The 20,937-nt window shown below is 44.0% G+C and overlaps 1 protein-coding gene across 1 annotated transcript in view; it reads right to left on the bottom strand.

Annotated features, from left to right (window-relative positions):
- Best3 (bestrophin 3) overlaps positions 1-18,766 on the bottom strand; it is a 38,019-nt gene extending 19,253 nt beyond the window's left edge. The window contains exons 1-3 of the mRNA XM_052753769.1: positions 18,615-18,766; positions 14,708-14,802; positions 14,012-14,245 (exon numbers count right to left, since the gene is read on the bottom strand). Coding sequence (XP_052609729.1) covers positions 14,012-14,245; positions 14,708-14,802; positions 18,615-18,766 — 481 coding nt within the window. The remainder of the gene's footprint in view (positions 1-14,011; positions 14,246-14,707; positions 14,803-18,614) is intronic.
- Between the last annotated feature and the right edge of the window lie 2,171 nt (positions 18,767-20,937).

The following is a 20,937-nucleotide window of genomic DNA, read 5'->3' as shown; positions in this document are numbered from 1 at the left end:
TTTTTTTTTTTGGTTTTTCGAGACAGGGTTTCTCTGTGTAGCTTTGCGCCTTTCCTGGAACTCACTTGGTAGCCCAGGCTGGCCTCGAACTCACAGAGATCCGCCGGCCTCTGCCTCCCGAGTGCTGGGATTAAAGGCGTGCGCCACCACCGCCCGGCAGCTTCTGCTGTTTTATGCTATGTATTTATTGGAAGTGTCATTCTTTTTTATTTATTTATTTATTTATTTTATTTATTTTTTTTCTTGCGTTGTCATTCTTATTGATGGCTATAAAATCAGAATACCAATAACTCTGAAAAGGGCAAAGATTTCATGCACTATCAAATATTTGGCCAATAATTAATTATGCATATGAAAATAAATAAGCATATCATCTCATGTATATGCAATTTTACTTTCTTTCTTTAAAAAAAAAGAATTTTACTTTATGAGTATGTTATCTGTGGGTATATGCATGTGTATATGTGAGTTTGCATGGTGGCCAGAAAGGGGCATTAGAACCCTCAGAAGTAGTTACAAGTTTTTGTGAGCCACCTTGCGTGGGTACTAGGATCTCAACTCTGATACACAGCAGCAAGGTGCTCTTTTTTTTTTTTTTTTTTTTTTTTTGGTTTTGCAAGACAGGGTTTCTCTGTGTAGCTTTGCGCCTTTCTTGGAACTCACTCTGTAGTCCAGGCTGGCCTCGAACTCACAGAGATCTGCCTGGCTCTGCCTCCCGAGTGCTGGGATTAAAGGCGCGTGTCACCACTGCCTGGCAAAACTCTTTTTTTTTTTTTTTTTTTTTAATTTTCCAGAGCTGAGGACCGAACCCAGGGTCTTGTGCTTGCTAGGCAAGCACTCTACCACTGAGCTAAATCCCCAACCCCTGCAACGTGCTCTTAACGACTGAACCATCTCTCTAACTTCCACCACCTTTTTTTTTTTTTTTTGAGACAGGGTCTCGTGTAGCCCAAGTTGACCTCAACCTCACTATGTAGCTGATCCTGTGCCTCTATGTCCCACATACGGTATTACAGGCAGGTGCCACGGTGGTGCTGAGGCTGAGGTTCAAACCCAGGGCTTTGTGCATGTTAGGCAGGAAGTCCAACTGAGCCATAGCTTTGGCTTGCTTTCACTTATAGAATTATTTCGTTCATTTTTAATAACCAGTCAAATTATATGTACATCAAAGTAGTGCCTTAAAATAAATTTCTATTATAAGAGTTTTGAAATTAGATTTATTCAGCCCGGTGGTTGCTCATGCCTTTAATCCCAGCATTCAGGAGGCAGTGCCAGGCGGATCTCTGTGAGTTCGAGGCCAGCCTGGGCTACCGAGTGAGTTCCAGGAAAGGCGCAAAGCTACACAGAGAAACCCTGTCTCGAAAAAAAAAAAAAAATTAGATTTATTCACATGTGTATGTGTGTCAATGCCACAGCGTGCGTGTGGGACTTAGAGAGCAGCTTCCAGGAGTTAACTTTCACCTTCCACAGATCCTGGGGATAGAGCTCAGGTTGCCAGGCTTGGCGAAGTATTTACCTGCTGAGCCATCTTGCTAGCCCAAGAAAATTTCTTGACAATTTATTATCAGTCACTGTTTGGTTTTATACATATTTCATATCGCCATATGCCTAAGTGTTCATATATATATTTCTCCTGTAAAAGGGGGCTAGTGAGCCGAAAGAGTTTAAGAGCCCTGATCCAGGGGGCTGGAGAGATGGCTCAGAGGTTAAGAACACTGGCTGTTCTTCCAGAGGTCCTGAGTTCAATTCCCAGCACCCATATGGTGGCTCACAACCATCTGTAATGAGATCTCGTGCCCTCCTCTGGCCTGCAGGGACACATGCAAACAGAACACTGTATACATAATAAATAATTAAATCTTAAAAAAAAAAAGAGCCCTGATCTAGAATATCTAGGGAAATTTCTCCTTTACATTTTGATTTATTAATCTAAGATTTGGCACAATAACACTTAGAGTTGTAAGGGTTAAGAGACTAAAATTCGGGAGTGTATAACAGAGCTTGGAGCAAGGAGTTGCGCGTGATTCCCAAGGCTGTTCCTCCCGCCTCATCCTGTCGGCATCCTGCTTGATCACATCCCCTTTCTGCGAAGCCATCTCTCATTCCTTCCTTCGTCCACCCAGGGATTTCTCTAATTTAAATCTTCCGAGTGGTGCTCAGTCTTGACTTGTAGTATAGCGATATTGTACATAATGAAAGGCAAGGACGACATTGGTCTTTTTTAGTCCCCACAGTATTTTGCACAAATTTTCAAAATGTTGTGTGCATAAAATGCAATTAGCTTGAGTTTCCAGAGACCTCCCTGAGCCTCGGGGTCTTCCTCGGTAACGATATCTGCTTTACCGCGATGATACTGGGGATAGAGCTCCGTGGTAGAGCGCACGTCTATCATGCTGGAAGCCGGCACCACACATCAGAAAGGCACGCCCCGCCCGTGGTGGGTGGAGGAGCCGGGAGGTGTTACCTGGGATGCTAAACATACCTGAAGAGTTGAAGAGTTGAGCATACTTAGTGCTAAGGAACAATGTATCTTTGACACTTTATCTGGGCTCCTCCTTCATTCCCTCTCTTCCCACACACGGGGAAGCAGAGGAACAAGGTAGCAGGTTTATTTAATAACAAAACCTTGAAAGAGGATTTATTTTTACTACTTTTAATTACGCGTGTGCTTGCACACAGGCGTGGGTGCCCTCAGAAGCCAGAGGCATCAGACGGGGTGCTGAGGACTGAACTGCGGTCCTCTGCAAGAAGAATGTATGCTCTCAAACGCTGAGCCATCTCTCCAGCTCCATTTTCTTAACGTCTATGCGTGAAGAAATGAACTTTATTTCTTCTTCTTTTTTTATTTTGATTTGTTTTAAGAAATGGACTTTAAAAGCTTACAGTTTATGCTTGATTTTTACCTTTTTTAAAAAAATAAAGGTTAATTAATTCAAGTGATATAAATATCCAAAAAGGCCAAATGAATATTCATGGAGAAAATAAGCCTCCCTTCATCCCTAATCCCTTGTTTCTTTCCCTAGAGAAAATCACTATGACCAGTCTATTGTATAACATTCCAGAGAAATCTCGTGGATGTTCGTACACGTCTGTTTGTTAAACACAAATTATTTTTATTTATATACATATTTATAATTTACTTCTATTTTTATTTGTATATTAGAGGTTAAAAATGAATATGTAGCACTGTTATTTAAATGACTGCTCTCTACTAATATTAATAGTTGTTTACAATGTTTTATTTAATTAATTCCACCTTGAATAGACATTTAAGCTGTTTCTAATTTTTAACCACAGTAGCCTTTTCATGGGGGCCTTAGGGATTGAACCCAGGACCTTGTATATGCTAGGCAAGTGCTCTATGTCTTGAGCTAAATACCAAGCCCTGGTTCTAATGTTGTTACTGGAAATAATGCTAACATGACTTTCTTTGTTCCTATCCCTTTACCTCTCTCTAGTGGCTTTAAAATGTTTTGATTTCGTCTAAATTATATTTTCTGAATGAAAGATTATTCCTAAAACTAATTTTAGTAGATATTAATTTTGGCTTATTTTAGCTTCCAAAATGTAATCATTTGCTACTGAAGTTCTGATGAAAACCCACTTTGCCTTAATTCAACGCATTTACATCTGGGTCTGTCGTCTGTTTACAGATTTGGTTTTTCTATGTTGAGTTATCATCCCTCCTTAGCATGTAAGACTTAAGAGGTGGTGTTATAATAGAAAGTATGTCACGGAAGAAGCAAGACACAGCATTTTGATAGTCATCCATTCCTCAAGCGGTGGAGTTCCCTAGGTCTCCTAGGTCTGGTGTGGCTCAGGCCAGTGTTCTCCAGAACGAGTTCCCAGACAGAAGACTTTGCTCTCAGAATCACCCCTGTCACCTAGCAAACTTGGGTAGGGCTGGCCCCACCTGCGGGCAGAAGTTCCTCAGTCAGGTCTGCTGTTACTGTGCCTTGGATACTTTTAGAAATGGTATCTTCTCCCCAGAGGTCTGAGTGGGGTCAGGTAGGGGCATGCTAAGTCTTCTTGGGTGACCTACTGAAATAGGAACCAGGCAGTTGCATGCTTATAAAGACTTGCAGGGAATTCTAACATGAAGCAACATTTGAAAACCACTGTCCTAATGGAGGAAGGTTCTGTTGATTCAGTATGTGAAATAAACGTAGTGATAGCTACAGAACCAATATTTACCTTTGACACTAGACTACAATTATATCCAGTTTACTTACACTAGCTAAGGTTCTGCCCATGACTAGGGGATGGTACTTCTTCTGGAATTTTAAAAAAAAAAGGCCAATAATTATGCTCTTGTTTCTCAATAAAACTCAAAGTTGTTACATGTGATGGTTATTCTTGGTTGTCAACTTGACTCCATCTGGAATGAACCACAACCCAGAACTGGAGGGCACACCTGTGAGAGATTTTTCTGCTTGGCTTGAAGTGAGTTAATCCACTTCTAGTCCAGACCTTTGAGGTAGGAAGACACACGCCTTTGATCCGGATCTTGAGTGGGGAAGCCATACTTTTAATCTGGGCCACACCTTCTGCGGGAAGTCTATATAAGGACATGGAAGAAGGAAGCTTTTGCTCTTGGCCTGCTGGCCCTCACCTTGCCAGCACATCCATTCCTTCACTGGCACTGGAGCCGACGTCTCTGGATTCCAGAGTATACTGAAGACCAGCAGAGACACCTGGCCTCGTGGACTGAGCAACTACTGGATTCTTGGACTTTCTGTTCACAGTCAGTCATTGTTGGATTAGCTGGACTGCAGCCTGTAAGTCATCCCAATAAATTCCTTTTATAGATGTAGAGGTTCATTCTGTAAGTTCTGTGACTCTAGAGAACCCTGATGAATGCAGCACACGATCCAGGTAATCTACCTTTCCTTTTAAAACAGGCTTATGGAGCATGATTAAATGTTATTATAAGAAGTTAACCTTGGGTTATGACTTCCTTTATTCTGTAACCGATGGAATCTTCCCTTCTTTGTGGAACATGTGTTTCGGGGCAACTCAAACCGAGTCCCCAGACCCTCGCCACACATGTTCGGCTTAAGAACAAACTCTCTGCTGCTTTGAAAACAGTTAATAGATGAATTTGGCCTTTCTTCTTCACTCCAGGCCTAAAAGCTCGCCACAGCTGTCCCACCTTTAACTGGAAGCCTGTCTCAGTCATTCCCCATCAACTGTCTAACTCTTAGATTCTTGGGATTTAGAGTGCAATTCTAAAAAACAAAACAAAACAAAAAAAATGACCCCACTCACACACTGGCTGCAGTTTCTGTAATTTGGCCAAAGAACAACCTTGTGTCTGGTTATTTTTTACTTAGGATTGTGGATCAAATTGTGTTAGCGAGTCCCTTCTTGGCAGCTAAGCAGAAAGAAAATATGCAGAACGAGGGCTTGGCTAGAGCCAGAGCTGGGTCCTGCGCTCTGGGAAGGACACTTATTGATTAGAGGAGTCACAGAGAGGGAAGAAAGCTGGTGATTTTCAAGTTTTTTTTTTTTCCAGCCCAAAGTTATTGATAATTTAATAGGTCCTGGGGAAGATGAATGAAGAAACAGAACTTAATGCATCGTCCAAGAGTACACAGTCAGAATGACTCCAGCCATCCCCTGCTGACTCAGATATCTAAAGTAATCCGATTTTGGAAATTAAATTGATGGTCGGTTGCAAGAAAAGCTCTAGATGGGGATGGTGGTCAGATCCATTTAGGGGGCATTAGTTAGGAAGTGTAATGTTATCATCAGCAGCATCTCAGGTCACTGTAACTAGACATCAGTGCCTTAATATTAAAAAAATTATTATCCTCATATCTAAGGCAAATTCATTATGGTTATCACTATGCTGTATTATAGTTTGATTGTATTACAAATTAATTGCAGTTTGGCTGGTCTACCACCACCCTGTGGCCACATGGCTCCCTCCTTCAGGCCCTACGTCTGGTTTGGCAAGCTACTGCATATGCCTAGAACGTCCCTCGAGATCTCTTTTCTTTCTGGCTGGCTCAGCTCGGCCCAATGATTTTCATGTTACTCGTGTGCAAAACAACCTTCTTTAATATGTCTAATCAGGGTGAGATATCCATATGCCTATCCTTATAGATGGATGCTTGTACTGACTTACAAATTGAGCTGTCGTTCCATGGAGCAGGATTTGCTACTGGAAGGCAAATTTGTCATGTCTCTAAGCCAAAGGACCAATTAAATTCATTAACAGGCAAGATCCCTGCCATCACAGATCCGTCTGCTGTAGAGCGAGCCTAATTTTCCTCTGGTTGAAGCAGGGGCAGGTGTCTTTGACCTTCCGGAGAGGCTCTGTTAGCAGAAGGACCACAGCTCTGCAGCTCCAAGCTCAAAGGCAGGATCGGTTTAACGCCAGTTCTCCTCTACGAGAAAGCTGTGCTGCTGGTGTCTGAGCCTCCTCCGGACAGCTCTTTCAAGAAGAGTCCAACATCTCTGACTCATTTCCAAATGCATATAACAGAGCCACCTCTTCAACTAAAGGTGCCCTTTGAATATAATGGGAGAGGTTTAGAAATCTCTGCTGAGGAGATGCAACGTGAGATTGAGGCAGAGACAGAATCATATCACATAGTTGTGCAGGGCAACACATCAGATCGTGAGCCACAGCGAGACAAATGGTTCAAAAAATAACTGTCATTTCTTCTACAGTATGTGTTCACTGATTACTATACAAGATAGTATTGTTTCTATTCTATCCCGTGTCCCCCCATTTAATCCCACTAAAAATGATGCTCAGAAGTTTTTAAAATGAGTTAAGAACATGAACGCAACAGTGAGTTACAGCCCATCGATCAGAAGCCTGGAATAGGATACAAGAGAGTAAAAAATCAGCTTTTGAGGTGGCAATACCAGCTGAGGAGAATTATTCCTTTATTTCCCTGATAATACCAGAATATCTGCACTCGCCCACCTCTCCATTAGGAAGTGGATATTCTATTTGGCAGGCCATTGCATTTTATTCAATCTCTCTCTCTCTCTCTCTCTCTCTCTCTCTCTCTCTCTCTCTCTCACACACACACACACACACACACACACACACACACACACACACACGAAATAACATACACACAAGCAATTAGTGCTTTTAGCCCCTTGCCCAAGTGGGCGCCCCTGAATTTCATTTGCCTTGACCGAACAGGGCTGAGGTAACCTGCACCTGCCATGAGACTCAGGTCAGCCTGGGCGACACATCCAGGCGAACCCGGACTGTATCACAGGGTTCTGTTTCAAAACAAACCAGCAAGCAAACATAGAGACGAGTACAAAAAGAACCTGGCTTGGCATGGTGGCAAACGCCTGGGACACACAGTCAAACCCTGTCTTAAAAAAAAGAAAAAGAAGCCGGGCGGCAGTGGCGCACACCTTTGGTCCCAGCACTCGGGAGGCAGAGCCAGGTGGATCTCTATGTGTTCGAGGCCAGCCTGGGCTACAGAGCGAGATCCAGGACAGGCACCAAAACTACACAGAGAAACACTGTCTGGAAAAACAAAAAACAAAACAAAACAAAAACAAAAACAAAAATCTCTTGACAATTCAGTGACAGCAATCATACTTTCAGAAATACTGGATGGGCAGACTTTCACTCCAGCCACTGGCCCAGGGAGGCTGATCCGCCTTGCACGTTGCCTCCTGAGTGGATCAAGAGGTGCACGCAGTGAGCCAGCTTTCCCTCACAGGGTGACATTCTGTCTGTTCGGGCTCATCATGTGAGAATATAGGAGTAACTGACTCAGCCTCTAGAAGTTCGGCCCACGGAGGAAGCTGGCACAGGTGTGAATACCACGGTCCCTTTGGCCGTCTCTCCTGCCGACACAGGACACGGGGACACTTAAACAGCCCAAGGATCCTGAGAACCAGGAACACACCCAAGAAAATGACAGCAGGCTGGAGGGCAGGAGTAAATATACAAAATCTGAGCGCTCTTCTCAGGGAAGGATCCTGGATTATGTGATCTGGCTAGACCAGAAACACAAATGGGCTAACCTTGCAGCCAGCGCATCTTAAGTCAGGGCTCCTTCTACTCACCAGCCACTTGGCAACCCAGCGCTCACTTGCAATTTATACCATGTGAGTCAGTAACTGACAAGTCCAGTGTAGTCTCACCAGTCTCAGGAGAAGGCCCAGGGACTTTGGTTAAGGTTCCAGGGCTTTAAGAAGAGGAAACGAGCCAGGCAGTGGTAGCGCACACTCTGGAGGCAGAGGCAGGCAGATCTCTGTGATTTTGAGGCCAGCCTGGTCTACATAGTGAGTTCCAGGACAGCCAGAGCTGTTACACAGAGAAAACCTGTCTCAAAACACCACTCCTACCCCCCAACCCTGCCGCTGCTGTCAAAAATAAAAAATAAAAAGAAAGAAAAGTAAAAGGGACCTTAAAAAAAAAGTATCATGCTTAAATGTTCTTACTGAGTACAAAAGGAAAATATTCACTTCGGAGGAAGAGAGAGAAATACAATACGGAGACATGAAGTTCAGCTGTAAACGCATTTGTGTTGGCCTCTGAAGATGGTTAGTGCAGAGCAAAATTTATGGTAATTGTTACTGATCCTTGAGGACAGGGACCATTATGACCGTTTTTATGTTGTGTTCCTGCTGCTCAGCACAGAGACTGGTATACCATGTGCACTCAACTCGGCTTTAGTTTTACTTTAAAAAAAAAAATTTATTTATGCATTTGTTTATATTTATCTAGGTGTATAAATTCTTGCCTGTATGTATGTATGTGCATGGTGAGCACATCTTGTACCCAAAGAAACCAGAAGAGGGTGCTGGATTCTCTAGGGAGAACTAGACTGACTTACTGACCATTGTGAGTGGCCATGTGGTGCTGAGAATCAAACCCAGGTCTTCCAAAAGAACAGCAAGTGTTTTTAATCACTGGGCCAACTTTCCAGTCTCTTATTTTTTAATTAATCAATTCATTAATTAGTTACCTTTCCTTTAAGACAGGCTCTCATGTGCCCAAGGCCAGCCTCAAACTTGCAACGTAGCTAAAGATAACCTTGAACTCCTGGTTTGTCTTTACTTGCCCAGCGCTGAGATTATGGGCACAAGCCTCCCTGTCTGGCTTTCTTCAGAGCTGGGGATTAGAACCAGAGCTTTGTGCATGCTGGGCAGGCTCTCTGCCAACCAACTGCATTTCCACCCCAAGGAAGCTTTATAGAATGTGCAAATGCCTGATAGTCATTGGGAGCTTTATTTTTTGGGTCGGTCTGTGATTTTCTATTCCCGTCTCTGTGCTTCTGATGAGTAATTTTGCTGAGAACTATTTTCTTCTCTGATACTTATGAAGTATTAGGTAAAAGATTTGGATTCCACTTAGTTCTAAAATATAAACCATCAGCTAAGGTCATGACCCCCGAGTTAGCAAAGATCCAGGATTATGCACTTGGCTTGGAGTGAGTGACATTTTCCAGGGCAGGTGATCGGAATGACTAGAATTTTCCAGAATGAGTTCAGAGTCAACAGGCAAAAATGAGCCTCTCTGGCAGTCCCTCTGATAAATAACGGACGGCCCACACTTAAGCGACTTCACGGCACAATTGACTTATTTTGAGTTCAATTTTTAGTATAAGTAGAAATAGAAAGCTTTTTATTTTTAATTTGAGAAATTTAACCTGTGATGACAAAGAATCAGATCTATCTTCCTGGGAAGCATGCAGCGCGGTTTTTCCATGCCTCAGAATGATAGAATTTGACTGTTTCATTTAAAAACAAAGAAAGTTCAGAGACTGGCAGAGAAGGTCCAGGCTTGCTGCTCTCCATCCTCCTACCTTCTCACCTGCCTCCTCCTGCCCCTCACAGGGGTTGTGCAGGCAAGAGCCCCGGCGAAGCAGTTGGGCAAAGAGCTTTGGAGGACCCAGTCTTAAATCTCAGCATCTGGCAGCCTGTGATTCTGGGACCGCTCATCACTGTCTGTAGGGGCTTGTTAGATACACTGACATCTTCCAGCATTCGTTTTTATCAGTAGCTGATGTGTACTCAACTTCTAGATACATACTATTTCTTATGGGTGATTTTAAGCAGGGTAGTCAGTAGATAAGGTGTGTGTGTGTGTGTGTGTGTGTGTGTGTGTGTGTGTGTGTATGTGTGTGTGTGTGTATGTGGGGAGGAGTGTGTGTGTCCTTAACATTGCCCACTTATTTTGCCCCCTTAGTGCAGGGTAGTGGCATAGTTATGAGTCCTCTATCCTCTTAGGCAGGGATTAGGTGCCCTGGCTCTGGACTCAGGACATCTGCCAAACATTTTCCACCGTCTCCAACTTCCTGTTCTTCCCAGAAACCCTGGCACAGGCGAAAACCAGTCAGGGAGTGAGGGAGGCAGGTGTCCAGCGGGACAACTTGGACACAGAGCCTGGATGAGACTGAGTCAGCCCTCTCTACGGGGGAAGGAGCCAGACACTGCGTGAGTCAGCGCTGCTGCCATAGACCGAGGGTGCTGGCCGGGGCAGCAGGAAACGCCGGGCTCTGGGGCTGTTCCTGCAGCTCAGTAGCTTGGAACCTTTGCTCTATCACCTGACACACAGCCCTGGTATCGTACACACGATATCGTACACACGCTGTGTGCACAAATTTACATTCTTCGGAGCACAAGCCATGTCCTCTGCCCCTTTTATAAAAAAACACACCGAGGTTCCAGAAGAGTCCCCCCCACTCCTTTATTTTTGTTTTGTCTTTTGAGGTGTGATCTTGCTATGTAGTCCTGTCTGGCCAGGAACTCACGCGCTGTAGCTCAGGTTGGCCTTGAACTTGGGACAATCCTTTTGCTGCAGTCCCCATTAGACCCCTGCCTCAGGATAAACAAGGCCTTTTAATGGAGGCTGTGAGTCATAGGCTCGTGGGCCCTAAGAAAGATTTTGGCTCCATTTGCTCTCTCTTAGATCTGTCTCCTTCAGCCAGTCCAAAGGAACTAAATAAAAATTTTAATCCAGAACTATGCGTGGCATGCACAAACAAGTGACTCAAACTCTGCCTGAGGGCACACCTTAGCTGGCTGCTGTCGCTGGTCACCCCAGGCTGAATCTACTCCGTCTTCGTCGTTGGTACCCGGTTAGTAGAAATGACTGGAATCCCCTCTCCCTTCCTTTTTTTTTGCCCGGGGAATCAGACAAAGAGGTGTTTGTTCTTTTGTTTGGTTTTGTTTTTAAAGCATCCCTCAAACCATTCAGTACTTTTCAAGTTCACCATGTGAAAAATGACAGGGAGCCAAGAATGGTGACACACACTTTTGATTCCCTGCACCAGGGAGGCTGAGGCAGAAGGACTCCCGTGTGAGGCAAAGTCTGGGTTACGTGATGAGACTGTCTTAAACTACAGAGAGGGAAGGAGAGACACGGAGGCATGTTTAACGGAAGGGGTCTAAGCAGCACTTCTAAGGGTTCAAGTTTTTTGATTCAGTAGATTCAAAGTGGAGTACAATGCACTTTAAGTGAGCAGCCAAATGCCGAGGTCTGTGGGTCTGTGGATTGTGGTTTCAGACACACAACTTGAAATGCACACCAGTGAGTGAATGGCTCTTGTTTTGCACACTCCCTTGCAATGGTAAGGGTATGGATAGTGGGGACAGAAGTAATATCCGACATCCCAGGTCCCTTAGAAAGGAAAAAGCCTGATTGCGTGTGCACGGCAGCCATTTGTACAAGTGTGCTGTGAATAGCACACTCAAAGGAAATGAAGTCACACCACGCTCCTGCTTACCCTGTTTGCTCACGTGCCTGCAGACCCGGGCCCAGTTCAGCCCTGGGAGCTCAGGTCGGACCAGAGGCCCCAAAGTCCTCTCTATTGGTGGCTGGCCCGGCTCCTCAGGATGCTCTTTCAACACGGGGCTGACCCCAAGAGGATGCGATTTGCTCTGACCAGAGCCCTTCTGTGCCAGAATGTGTCAGAACTAGAGAAGTAGCCCTGGTTCACCCAAACTTGCCCTGTTTGCGGCTTTTCTACCTTCCTTCAGAGCAGGTCCTTCTTAACATCTTTATTCTTTATATATTTCTATATAAGAAACCGAAGTTGCCAAGGAGCGTTTCAGGTTAGTTATTCTGAAGCAGTATCCTACGTTTTTACCTTCGGAGGGCAGCGGGCGGTTCATTTGGTTTTGGTTCCCGGTGTCACACACAACACACCTGAATGTTGGCCAGACTACTCAGACTTCTGCTTGGACCCCCCACTGATTCCCTGCCCCCCACCACCACTTCCTCACATACACCCTTGCTTTCTTTCCCCTCCCCAACTTTCTCCATCTCATGATGAAAATAGATCAAGAAGACCTGGGATGTCATGGACACAAAGGAGTCTTCAGTAGTGACCCAAATGCTGTGCCATGCTGTTCTAGATGATTCCTGTATAGCGGCAAGAAATGGCATACCACTTGCCGGGTGCTAGGAATTGCTCTGAGCACTTTGTGACCATTCACTCACTTAGTTCTCACAGTGAATCTACAAGGTCTATAACAGGTGCTATCGGCCGGGAGCTGGCTGCACACACCTTTGATCCCAGCACTCGGGAGGCAGAGTCAGGAAGATCTTTGTGAGTTCGAGGCCAGCCTGGTCTACAGAGCAAGCTCCAGGACAGGCACCAAAGCTACACAGAGAAATCGTGTCTCGAAAAACCAACCAACCAACCAACCAACCAACCAACCAACCAAAAAAAAAAACCATAGGTGCTAGCATAAGCCCATTTTATAGATGAAGAAACTGAGGCACAGAAAGGCTAAGTACGTAAACAACATCATGTAACTAGTGGACAGTGGAGGAGTCAGAATCCCAACCCTTATGCTATACTTAGTTATTATCTGTGTCTCCCATAAACACACAGCAACAACAACAACAACAAATTAAAAAACGAACAATATTCTTTTTGGAGGAAAAAGGAAACAAGATTACAATTTGATTCGAGACTGTAGCCTAAATGAAGGTGGAATTCTTCCGAGTTCTCAGATCCTCACTGTGGGCCAAGAATGACCTCACTCAATCCTCCCGCCACTGAAGGCCGGTTTTACAGCTTCTGTGTCAAATATTTACATAGCAAAGAGAACCATCCTTCACACATGACTTCAGCATGCTAGCCCCAAGCACCCAGATAGAACTCCTACGTCTACCGTCTCCTACGAAGCACTGGAGAGAGAGAGCCTTTGACGACCACATCTGGGGAGGAGGGTTATCCTGGATGAAAACGGACATACAGACTCCTTCCAGAACCGATGGTGCTTCAAGACGCATGCCATCATAATGTTTCGGAGTCTGAATCTTAATTGTGTTGCACAGCTTGTAATCAGTCTGTTTAAATCCGCCCTCTACTGATTTCATGGTGTCTCGGGACCTATCTAAAACAGCTATAAACTAGGCGCGGTGACGCACATCAGTAATCCCACTCCCAGGCAGGCTACGGCTGGAGGATTGCAGTGAGTTCAGGGCCAGCTTGGGCTACATAGTGATAACCTGCCTCAAAAACAACAACAAAAGACAAAACAAAGCAAAACAACTCAGAACAAAATAAACACAATGGCCATGCGATACTGGAAAATTGTAAGGTACTACATATGAAAGGTTGCTTGGACGGTTGTGATCATCATCATCATCATCACTGTACTTATCTCAAGACATCTTGACTTTCAACTACTTTTCTCCTCTACCTCCAAAGTAAACTTCTTGAGGGCAGGAATCATACCTTACTCATCTCTGCCCTTTAAGAACTCTTCTGAGGAGGTAGCTCAGTGGTAGAGCATTTTGCCTAGCATAACCAAGGCCCTGGGTTCAATCCCGAGCACTACCACCAAAGGAAAATAATAAGAAAAATATCTCTTTAAGCCTATCTCGAAAAACCAAAAAAAGAAAAAAAAAAAAGATTTCTTCTGGCACACAGGAGGCAACCCACAAACATTTCTTGAATGAGTACACTTAGGTGCTTTCTAGAGTATTTTGGTGGTTCCGACGTCTGATAGACACATGAACTTGACAGAAAGAGCCCACGAGAAGAAAGCATGCACATACCTGCTTCGACCACGTGGTCCATGGTCGGAAACCTTTTGTACACCGCCGTGCTCACGGAGCGGAAGATGAGCAGGGACGTGAGGTTGACATAGCGCATCAGCGTCCTTCTGAGCAGGCGCCCGTGCTGGTCGCTCCCGTGGACACTGCTGGAGATGAGGAACATGAGCCTGTCCGGCCAAGGCAGATTCACAAACTGGTTCCACCATCGGTTCACCACCAGAGTGACATAGAACCCTGCGGGGTAACCGGAAGTCATCATGCAGTTTCTTACAGCAGACACCTCAGCGGACACACTTTCAGCAGAACTTTAGCCTTTTTTAGGGGTTCGAGATCTGAAAGGATGCTATCATCCATACCTTATGTTTTTCCCTCCAAGAAGAGGGGTGGGGGCGTCCTATGTGCCTGGCAAGGTGAGGGGCACCCAGTAAGTGGGTATTAGAACTGAAATATTGACTGCAAAAGTGGAGGGTTAGTGAAGAGAAAGCTCAGTGGTCCCATAGCAGATCATGACCTCAAACTGTCGGATGTTAATTTAGCAGAAGCAGCCCTGAAGGCAAACTTTAGGGACGGCGGCCGCGTGCCCTTGCAAGCAGCGGCTTTCCCGGCATGCCTCTCAGCCCGGAAGCACTCATGCAGTCATGTGTCATCTCACGGAGACAGCGGTGTGGCTGCATTCTGCGCGTGACCTATACTTACCAAGCACAAAGGTTACTGGAATTTGCTCAGCATATCTGTCACAGTAAATTGATAATTTTTCAAAGTAACGTTTTTGGGCTCCTGTAAGTAACAATCTGGAGCAAAAATAAAACGCACAGCCCTTTATGATATGGTATTTCTGCACCTGCTCTGCAGGTGGCATTTAGTGCAAACAGTTAAGCACAAATAATCTCAGTTTTTTGTTGTTGTTGTTGTTCAAAGGAACTCTATATTTTTGTTCCTTTTTCTTCAAACAGATGTGTCTCCAAAGTCTTTAAAAAATTGCTTTGTGCTTCAAGTATTCAAGATTTTAGCACAGAAGACTCTTGGCCATTAAATAAAGGATTTATTAACCATTTTTGTTTCTTAAAACTTTATATTTTTAGAGTTTTATATAATTGATTCATTGGATTTTTGGAGAAAAATACGTCACAAAAGAGTTTATTTTTATTTTCTTTCTTTCCACTGAGAATCAAAGGTAGGTCAGCCCAGGTGCCAGGCAGACACTCTCACTGAATTCCAGCCTCAGATTTTCCTTTTTATTTTTGAGACAGGGTCTCACTGAAGTTGCCCAGGCTGGCTTGGGCTCACTCTGTAGACCAAGCAGGTCTCAAACTTGTAATTCTCATGCCTTAGCCACCCAAGTAGCTAGGGTTACAGCCCTGCACCACCAGACCTGGTTTCCACTTCTCAATTATTCATCAGGAATACTTACAAGAAAGAGAGTATTGATTTGGTGGGTCAGAGTTATTAAGTCATTATTGAGTAACAACATTAGACATCTTGATCTTAATTCAGAATGTGTTAATTAATTTAATTAAGTAAATTAGCACATTCTAGATCGTGCATATCACAGTCAAGTAATATTATAATTGTTTACTTTAACACTCATAATTACTTGGAATACAGATAAAGCCGATTTAATCTTAAACGTGGAAACTGTTACATTTTGCCACTGTCTCAAAACTTTTCCTGTAGCTCTGACTTAACCTCCCCAAGCTCTTTTTCTGAGACTGTTAAACACACCTGCCCATAATGAGACCATTATTATGCTTTAGGGAGGGAATTCAGAGCCCCCCCAAAATCTCTAAAGGCAGGCTAGTAACAATCACCAAAATGTGGAAAGAGAAACCACATATGAATTTGCATAGGTCGATAGTGCAGTTCATCTCAAGGATGAAGAAATCTAAGGAAAGAGCCACCAGAATAAGTACCACCAGTTCCCTTGGCTAGAATGTTGATAAAGAAGCAGAGGGCCAGTGAGGGAACCGTATCCAACCAATGAGGCTGCAGGCGGAGCTGGTACTGGTGAGGAAGGAGTTTGGGGTCCAGGGGTGTGTGGAGTTCCTGTCTCAGCTTTGGACGAGGTGATAGAGTTCCTGGAATCAGGGGAAGTGACAAGAGAGGCACCGGCTGGATTCACAGGCCTCAGAGGGTCATGTGGCTGGATTCACAGGCCTCAGAGGGTCGTGTTGATGACAAGTCACAGACAGGGTGGCTTTCTGCTACATAAATAGAAATGGTCAAAGAGTATTTAGAGTGGAACGTGTAGCTCTTAGGACCAGTTAGGCCAAGCCAGGGTACAGCACAGGTCTGTGTATTGTCTAGTCTCTAGGAGTCTCAGTTGTTTTTTTTTTTTCTTTCCCGCTTATGGTTCCGTGGATATAAAAAAAAAATCAATTATATAAATAATTTTAAAGCATATATCTTCAAACATAGAACCAAAATGGGTGGTATTAATACTAATTGGCCAAAGAAATATGAATAATAGACACAAATTTTCTTAGCTAGAAATTACCACAGAGATTATTTTATCATTCCTCCAAATTGGAAGAGATAGAACCAAAGTCTACAGCAGGCACAAGAATGAATTCTGTTTGTATCTCCCACAGGTCTGCTTTACTTTCTCGACCTAGTAATCCAACAGTTCTTGATAAATCTTTAAGACAAAAAGGATCTACTTGGGCTGGGGAGCTGGCTCAGTGGTTAAGAGCACTGACTGCTCTGCCAGAGGACCCAGGTTCAATTCCCAGCACCCACATGGCAGCTTACAACTGCCTGTAACTCCAGTTCCGGGGGATCTGGTACCTTCACACAGATATACATGCAGGCAAAACACCAAAGCACATGGAATAAATAAAATTTTTTAAAAATCAACTTTCCCAAGAGTTCGCAATGAGACTTGTAAAAAAAGAAAGAGAAACCAAATTAAAGTGATTTTTACAAATATATGCACTCTTTGGTTTTCGGAAAGACAAAAGTCTGTGTAGACTTTGGGGGGTATGAGTTTGATACTGGAGCAAAAGTTGAGACCCCAGAGAGCATTTCTGGCAATACAGCAACGGTTCTCAGGGCTTTTTCTATTCTAAGCAGCAGTAGCAACAGTCAACTCACATTAGTAAAAACAAACTAAGGAGATAGAGAGTTATCCTGGAATGCCACTAATCTGCCACCATTTCATATCCCGAAGGTTCGTGTGACATATGGCTAAGGTGTTAAGATAATCTATAAGGTATCTGAAAAATATAAGAAGTCTCTAAGGACATTTGCCAAAATCTATACTTGCGATTTTTGCCTTGGTGTTTTTTGTTTTGGTTATTTTGGTTATTTGAACCCAGGACCTAGCACTTGCTTATCAAGTAAGCTAAACCCCAGCCCCACAAAATCCATCTAACGTGTACACTCATTTGGAATAGTAGTGTTTTGTTTTGTTTTTGAGACAGGGTCTCTTGTAGCCCACGTAGCCAAGGACTGTCTTGAAGTTCAGATCCACCTGCCTCCACCTCCTCCATGCTGGGATTGCAGGTCTATGCCATCATGCCTGGCTTTATGTGATGCTAGGAAATGAACCCAGGACTCCAGGCGTGCTAGGCAGGTACTCTACCACCTGAGCTGGCTACATCCTCAGCCCTAGGAGGAAAGCTTTGATGCATAACAAAATAATTGTTCAACATTTCGCTCTGGGTAACGCTCAGCCAACTAAACGAACATCCCTCCTCTCCAAGTGGAGTCTCGTAACCGCAGGGAAGGATGTAGGTAAAATTGGTGACTCCTCACAATTTGTTCATCTGTGGTAGAAGAAAGAATTATATACCTAGCTAAGGTGGAAATATGGCCTTAAAAACCTTAAGCTTTCCTATTAGTTTCCTCCAATGAGTCAATTTTAGTTTAATGACTCATCAAGCTTCTTTCCTTAGCATACTGATGAAATTTTATCAAGATTGTAATTTTGAGTTGTTGAGAGGTGGCTATGCTCAAAGTCTCTATCGACCTGACAGGAACACACCTCGACGTAACAAAGAATAAATACCTCCTTTTGCGAAAATGACGTCCTGAAATCAGAAGACATAAAGAGAACAAATTATTCTTTGGGCCTTAATTCTTTGGTTGCGGCACTGGTAAGGTTGGAGAACCACCGTCCCGGGGCAGAGCTCACCATCGAGACGAAAGGCAAGCTGCCTGGGAAATTCTGTTCACCCAGATGTTAACTCCACATGGAGTTGCAACAAGCTGTCAGGCCACAAGTTCAAACTCTGAGTGACATGGTTGAGAGAATCACAAAAGTATGTGTCTGTGGGCTTTGTCATTAATCATCACACCATAAGGGTGCAAGGTGGAATCTTTCCATTTACGCCTAAAACAGCGTGGCTGACACCTCATCAGGATCAGTTCCTGTGGGGCTGGAATGCGAGCCCGTTGTCTCTGGCAGTTGCTGACTCCTAATACATGGTTAGGCGTGGATTAAAATACCCTGTCCCGAAGAGAAAAAAACGACAGAGAGGTTCATGCAGAGGGAGAGGTTACGTAATGCGAAGGCCAGCGGCAACCAAGGGGATCCGATTTTTTGAGACTGTATTCTTACATAACATCTGAGGGCCATTTAAGGAGACATGCAAAGCGAAAGTACCTGTACACCAGACTGATTGCTGTGTAAAGGACAGCAAAAACAATAAATTCCCTGTACAGTAGCTTGTAGATGCTGCCTCTCCACTTGAGGAGCAACCTATGAAATCCAAAAAAAGTTGCATTTGCTACTTTACTGGAGTAAGTGACAGTCATCTCGGATAGTTTTGTTCTAGAAGAGCAAGAAGACAAAAAACATGGGTGAAAATCACGTTTGATGTCTGCATTGGCATGCACTTTATTTTTTTTTAATAATCAGAGGAGACTAAAGCCGGCAACTAATTAGCCAGTCCACTCTTCCTACATTCCTGCACTCCTTTTTTTACAATTTAGAAGTTGTAGATAGCACCATCTCACCATCTAGAATCTCAGTCCTAGACCTTAGAGCACAGAAGGAGAAGAAGGTGGTCTCAGGAAAGAGTATTCTTAAAAGCCCCGAAATTTCTGTAATTGGTAAGTATTATTTTAGAGTCTGTAGCTATTGCTCAACAAATAGCGAAACTAACACATGCCATATACTAGACACATTGTCATGCCGCTTCTTAATAGTAGGAGGATTAAGGAAACTGGTTTGCTAAACTGATGTTTTAAAAAGCAGTAGCTATACTCGTTGCTTGGGCCCATGTCTGCTAAAATACATAAAGAGGTATTGAGTTCACCTTTAAACTTCCTAAGAGGAGAAAGTTAGGGCTCACTTCCTAGAAACCAGGAGCTATTTTAAGGAAGAAGCCAGGCCCTTAGAGCAGCTTAACTGGCCGGTTACGCTGGGTGGTCTTACTGGGTAGGGGTAGGATGTGAGTGTCTAAGTGACTCTCCGGATGGATGGATGCACAGTTGGAATTCTGTACCTTTCAAAAAGAGCCCATGTGCTGAGCAACCCTGATGTTAAAATGCTGTATTTTCCCTTTGGAAAGTCTCAGTGAGATGCTTAAAGGTGGTCAACTTTCTTCTCAGAGCTGAACAAAATGAGTTTTTTGTTTGTTTGTTTGTTTGTTTGGCTTTTTTGTTTTTTTTGTTTTTGTTTTGTTTTGTTTTTTTGTAAGACAGTGGCCTTGAATGTGGTATTTAGCCAAGAATGACCTTTGAGCTTTGGATCAACCTTTTGGGTGAGTGCTGGAATTGCAGGACCATGCCACTGTGCCTAGTTTACTAGGTGCTGAGTCTTGTGCATGTGAGGCGGGCACTGTACCAACTGAGCTAGATCCCCAGAGAGTCCATTATTTGGACTCCTTGTACTGGCTCTGTGCCATGGATGTGGGCAGGATGAGAAGGGAGCCTGGAGCCCGCTTTTCAGTGAGCTCTTTGTTATGCCGTGGCATCTCACTGAGACGTGCTTTTCGACTTTGAGATAGATAGCTCAAAGCTGACCTTTGTTTAGAAATCTTGCTCAGCTACTGGCTAGCATATAGGTCCCGTGCGAACAAAATGAGATTTCTTTACAATATTAACTTGTCTCCAATGGAACTATGAGGCGCTTCTCACAGAGCCACTTAGACTGAGAACATGCAGTTTTTACGTCAAATTATAGTACACACACACACACACACACACACACATCCTAGTATATTTTTCCTATAGAGCAATCTATACCATAATTCTATCACAAGCAAGAAAATATTTCATTCAAATAGGCAAACATCCAAGTGTAATTTGTCTATTTCCTCTAAGGAATTAAGAGCTGGCAGCTGTCTTCATAACAACAGCAACAAAAATCACTGATTTATCCTCCAAAATTATTGATTTTAATTAAGAAACAAACCAGGGCCTTTTGCCCAAGTAAGAGGTGCTACAAAAGAATGGGATGTCTGTCACAAAACACGCTCTACTTTTTCAGGGCTGCCTTGTCTCTTTGCCTAAGGAGAGCGCAGTTGACTCGGGAGAGGAGCGCAGCAAATGAAGCCAATGTCTTCAGTTGCTCTCCAGGCCGACTGTGCTAAGTAATGGGCTCTAACCACCTTCCTTTTCTTTCATTTGCTCCTTCACCCTTCTATGAGGCTGTCAAAAACCCTAAGCCCAGGGAGCACCAAGGTCACCGTTCAAGTGCGTAAGCTGACTGAGCACTAACCTGTTTCTTTGGAGTCTCCCACGGGAAGGGAAATCTTCAAAATGTCAGTCTCTCCCTGAAGAGGCGTCTTCAGGTCAGTGTGCTCCGGGTTCCAGCCTTCACTCGGGGGGACCGTCAGGTTTCCGCCTGGTCTCTGGCTGCTGCGAGGTTCCAGCGCGTCTCGAGTCCAGGGTTAAATGTTTTTCCACTTGCTGAGGCCTGTTTATGCCAGTTTGCCCACTGATGACAGTTATAGCCGGGAACAAACAGAAGGGACAGCTGC

Source organism: Peromyscus californicus, unplaced genomic scaffold (genome assembly GCF_007827085.1).
Source record: "Peromyscus californicus insignis strain IS unplaced genomic scaffold, ASM782708v3 Scaffold_24__1_contigs__length_46423439, whole genome shotgun sequence".
NCBI lineage: Eukaryota > Metazoa > Chordata > Mammalia > Rodentia > Cricetidae > Peromyscus > Peromyscus californicus.
This window is presented reverse-complemented; position numbering and strand designations above follow the sequence as displayed.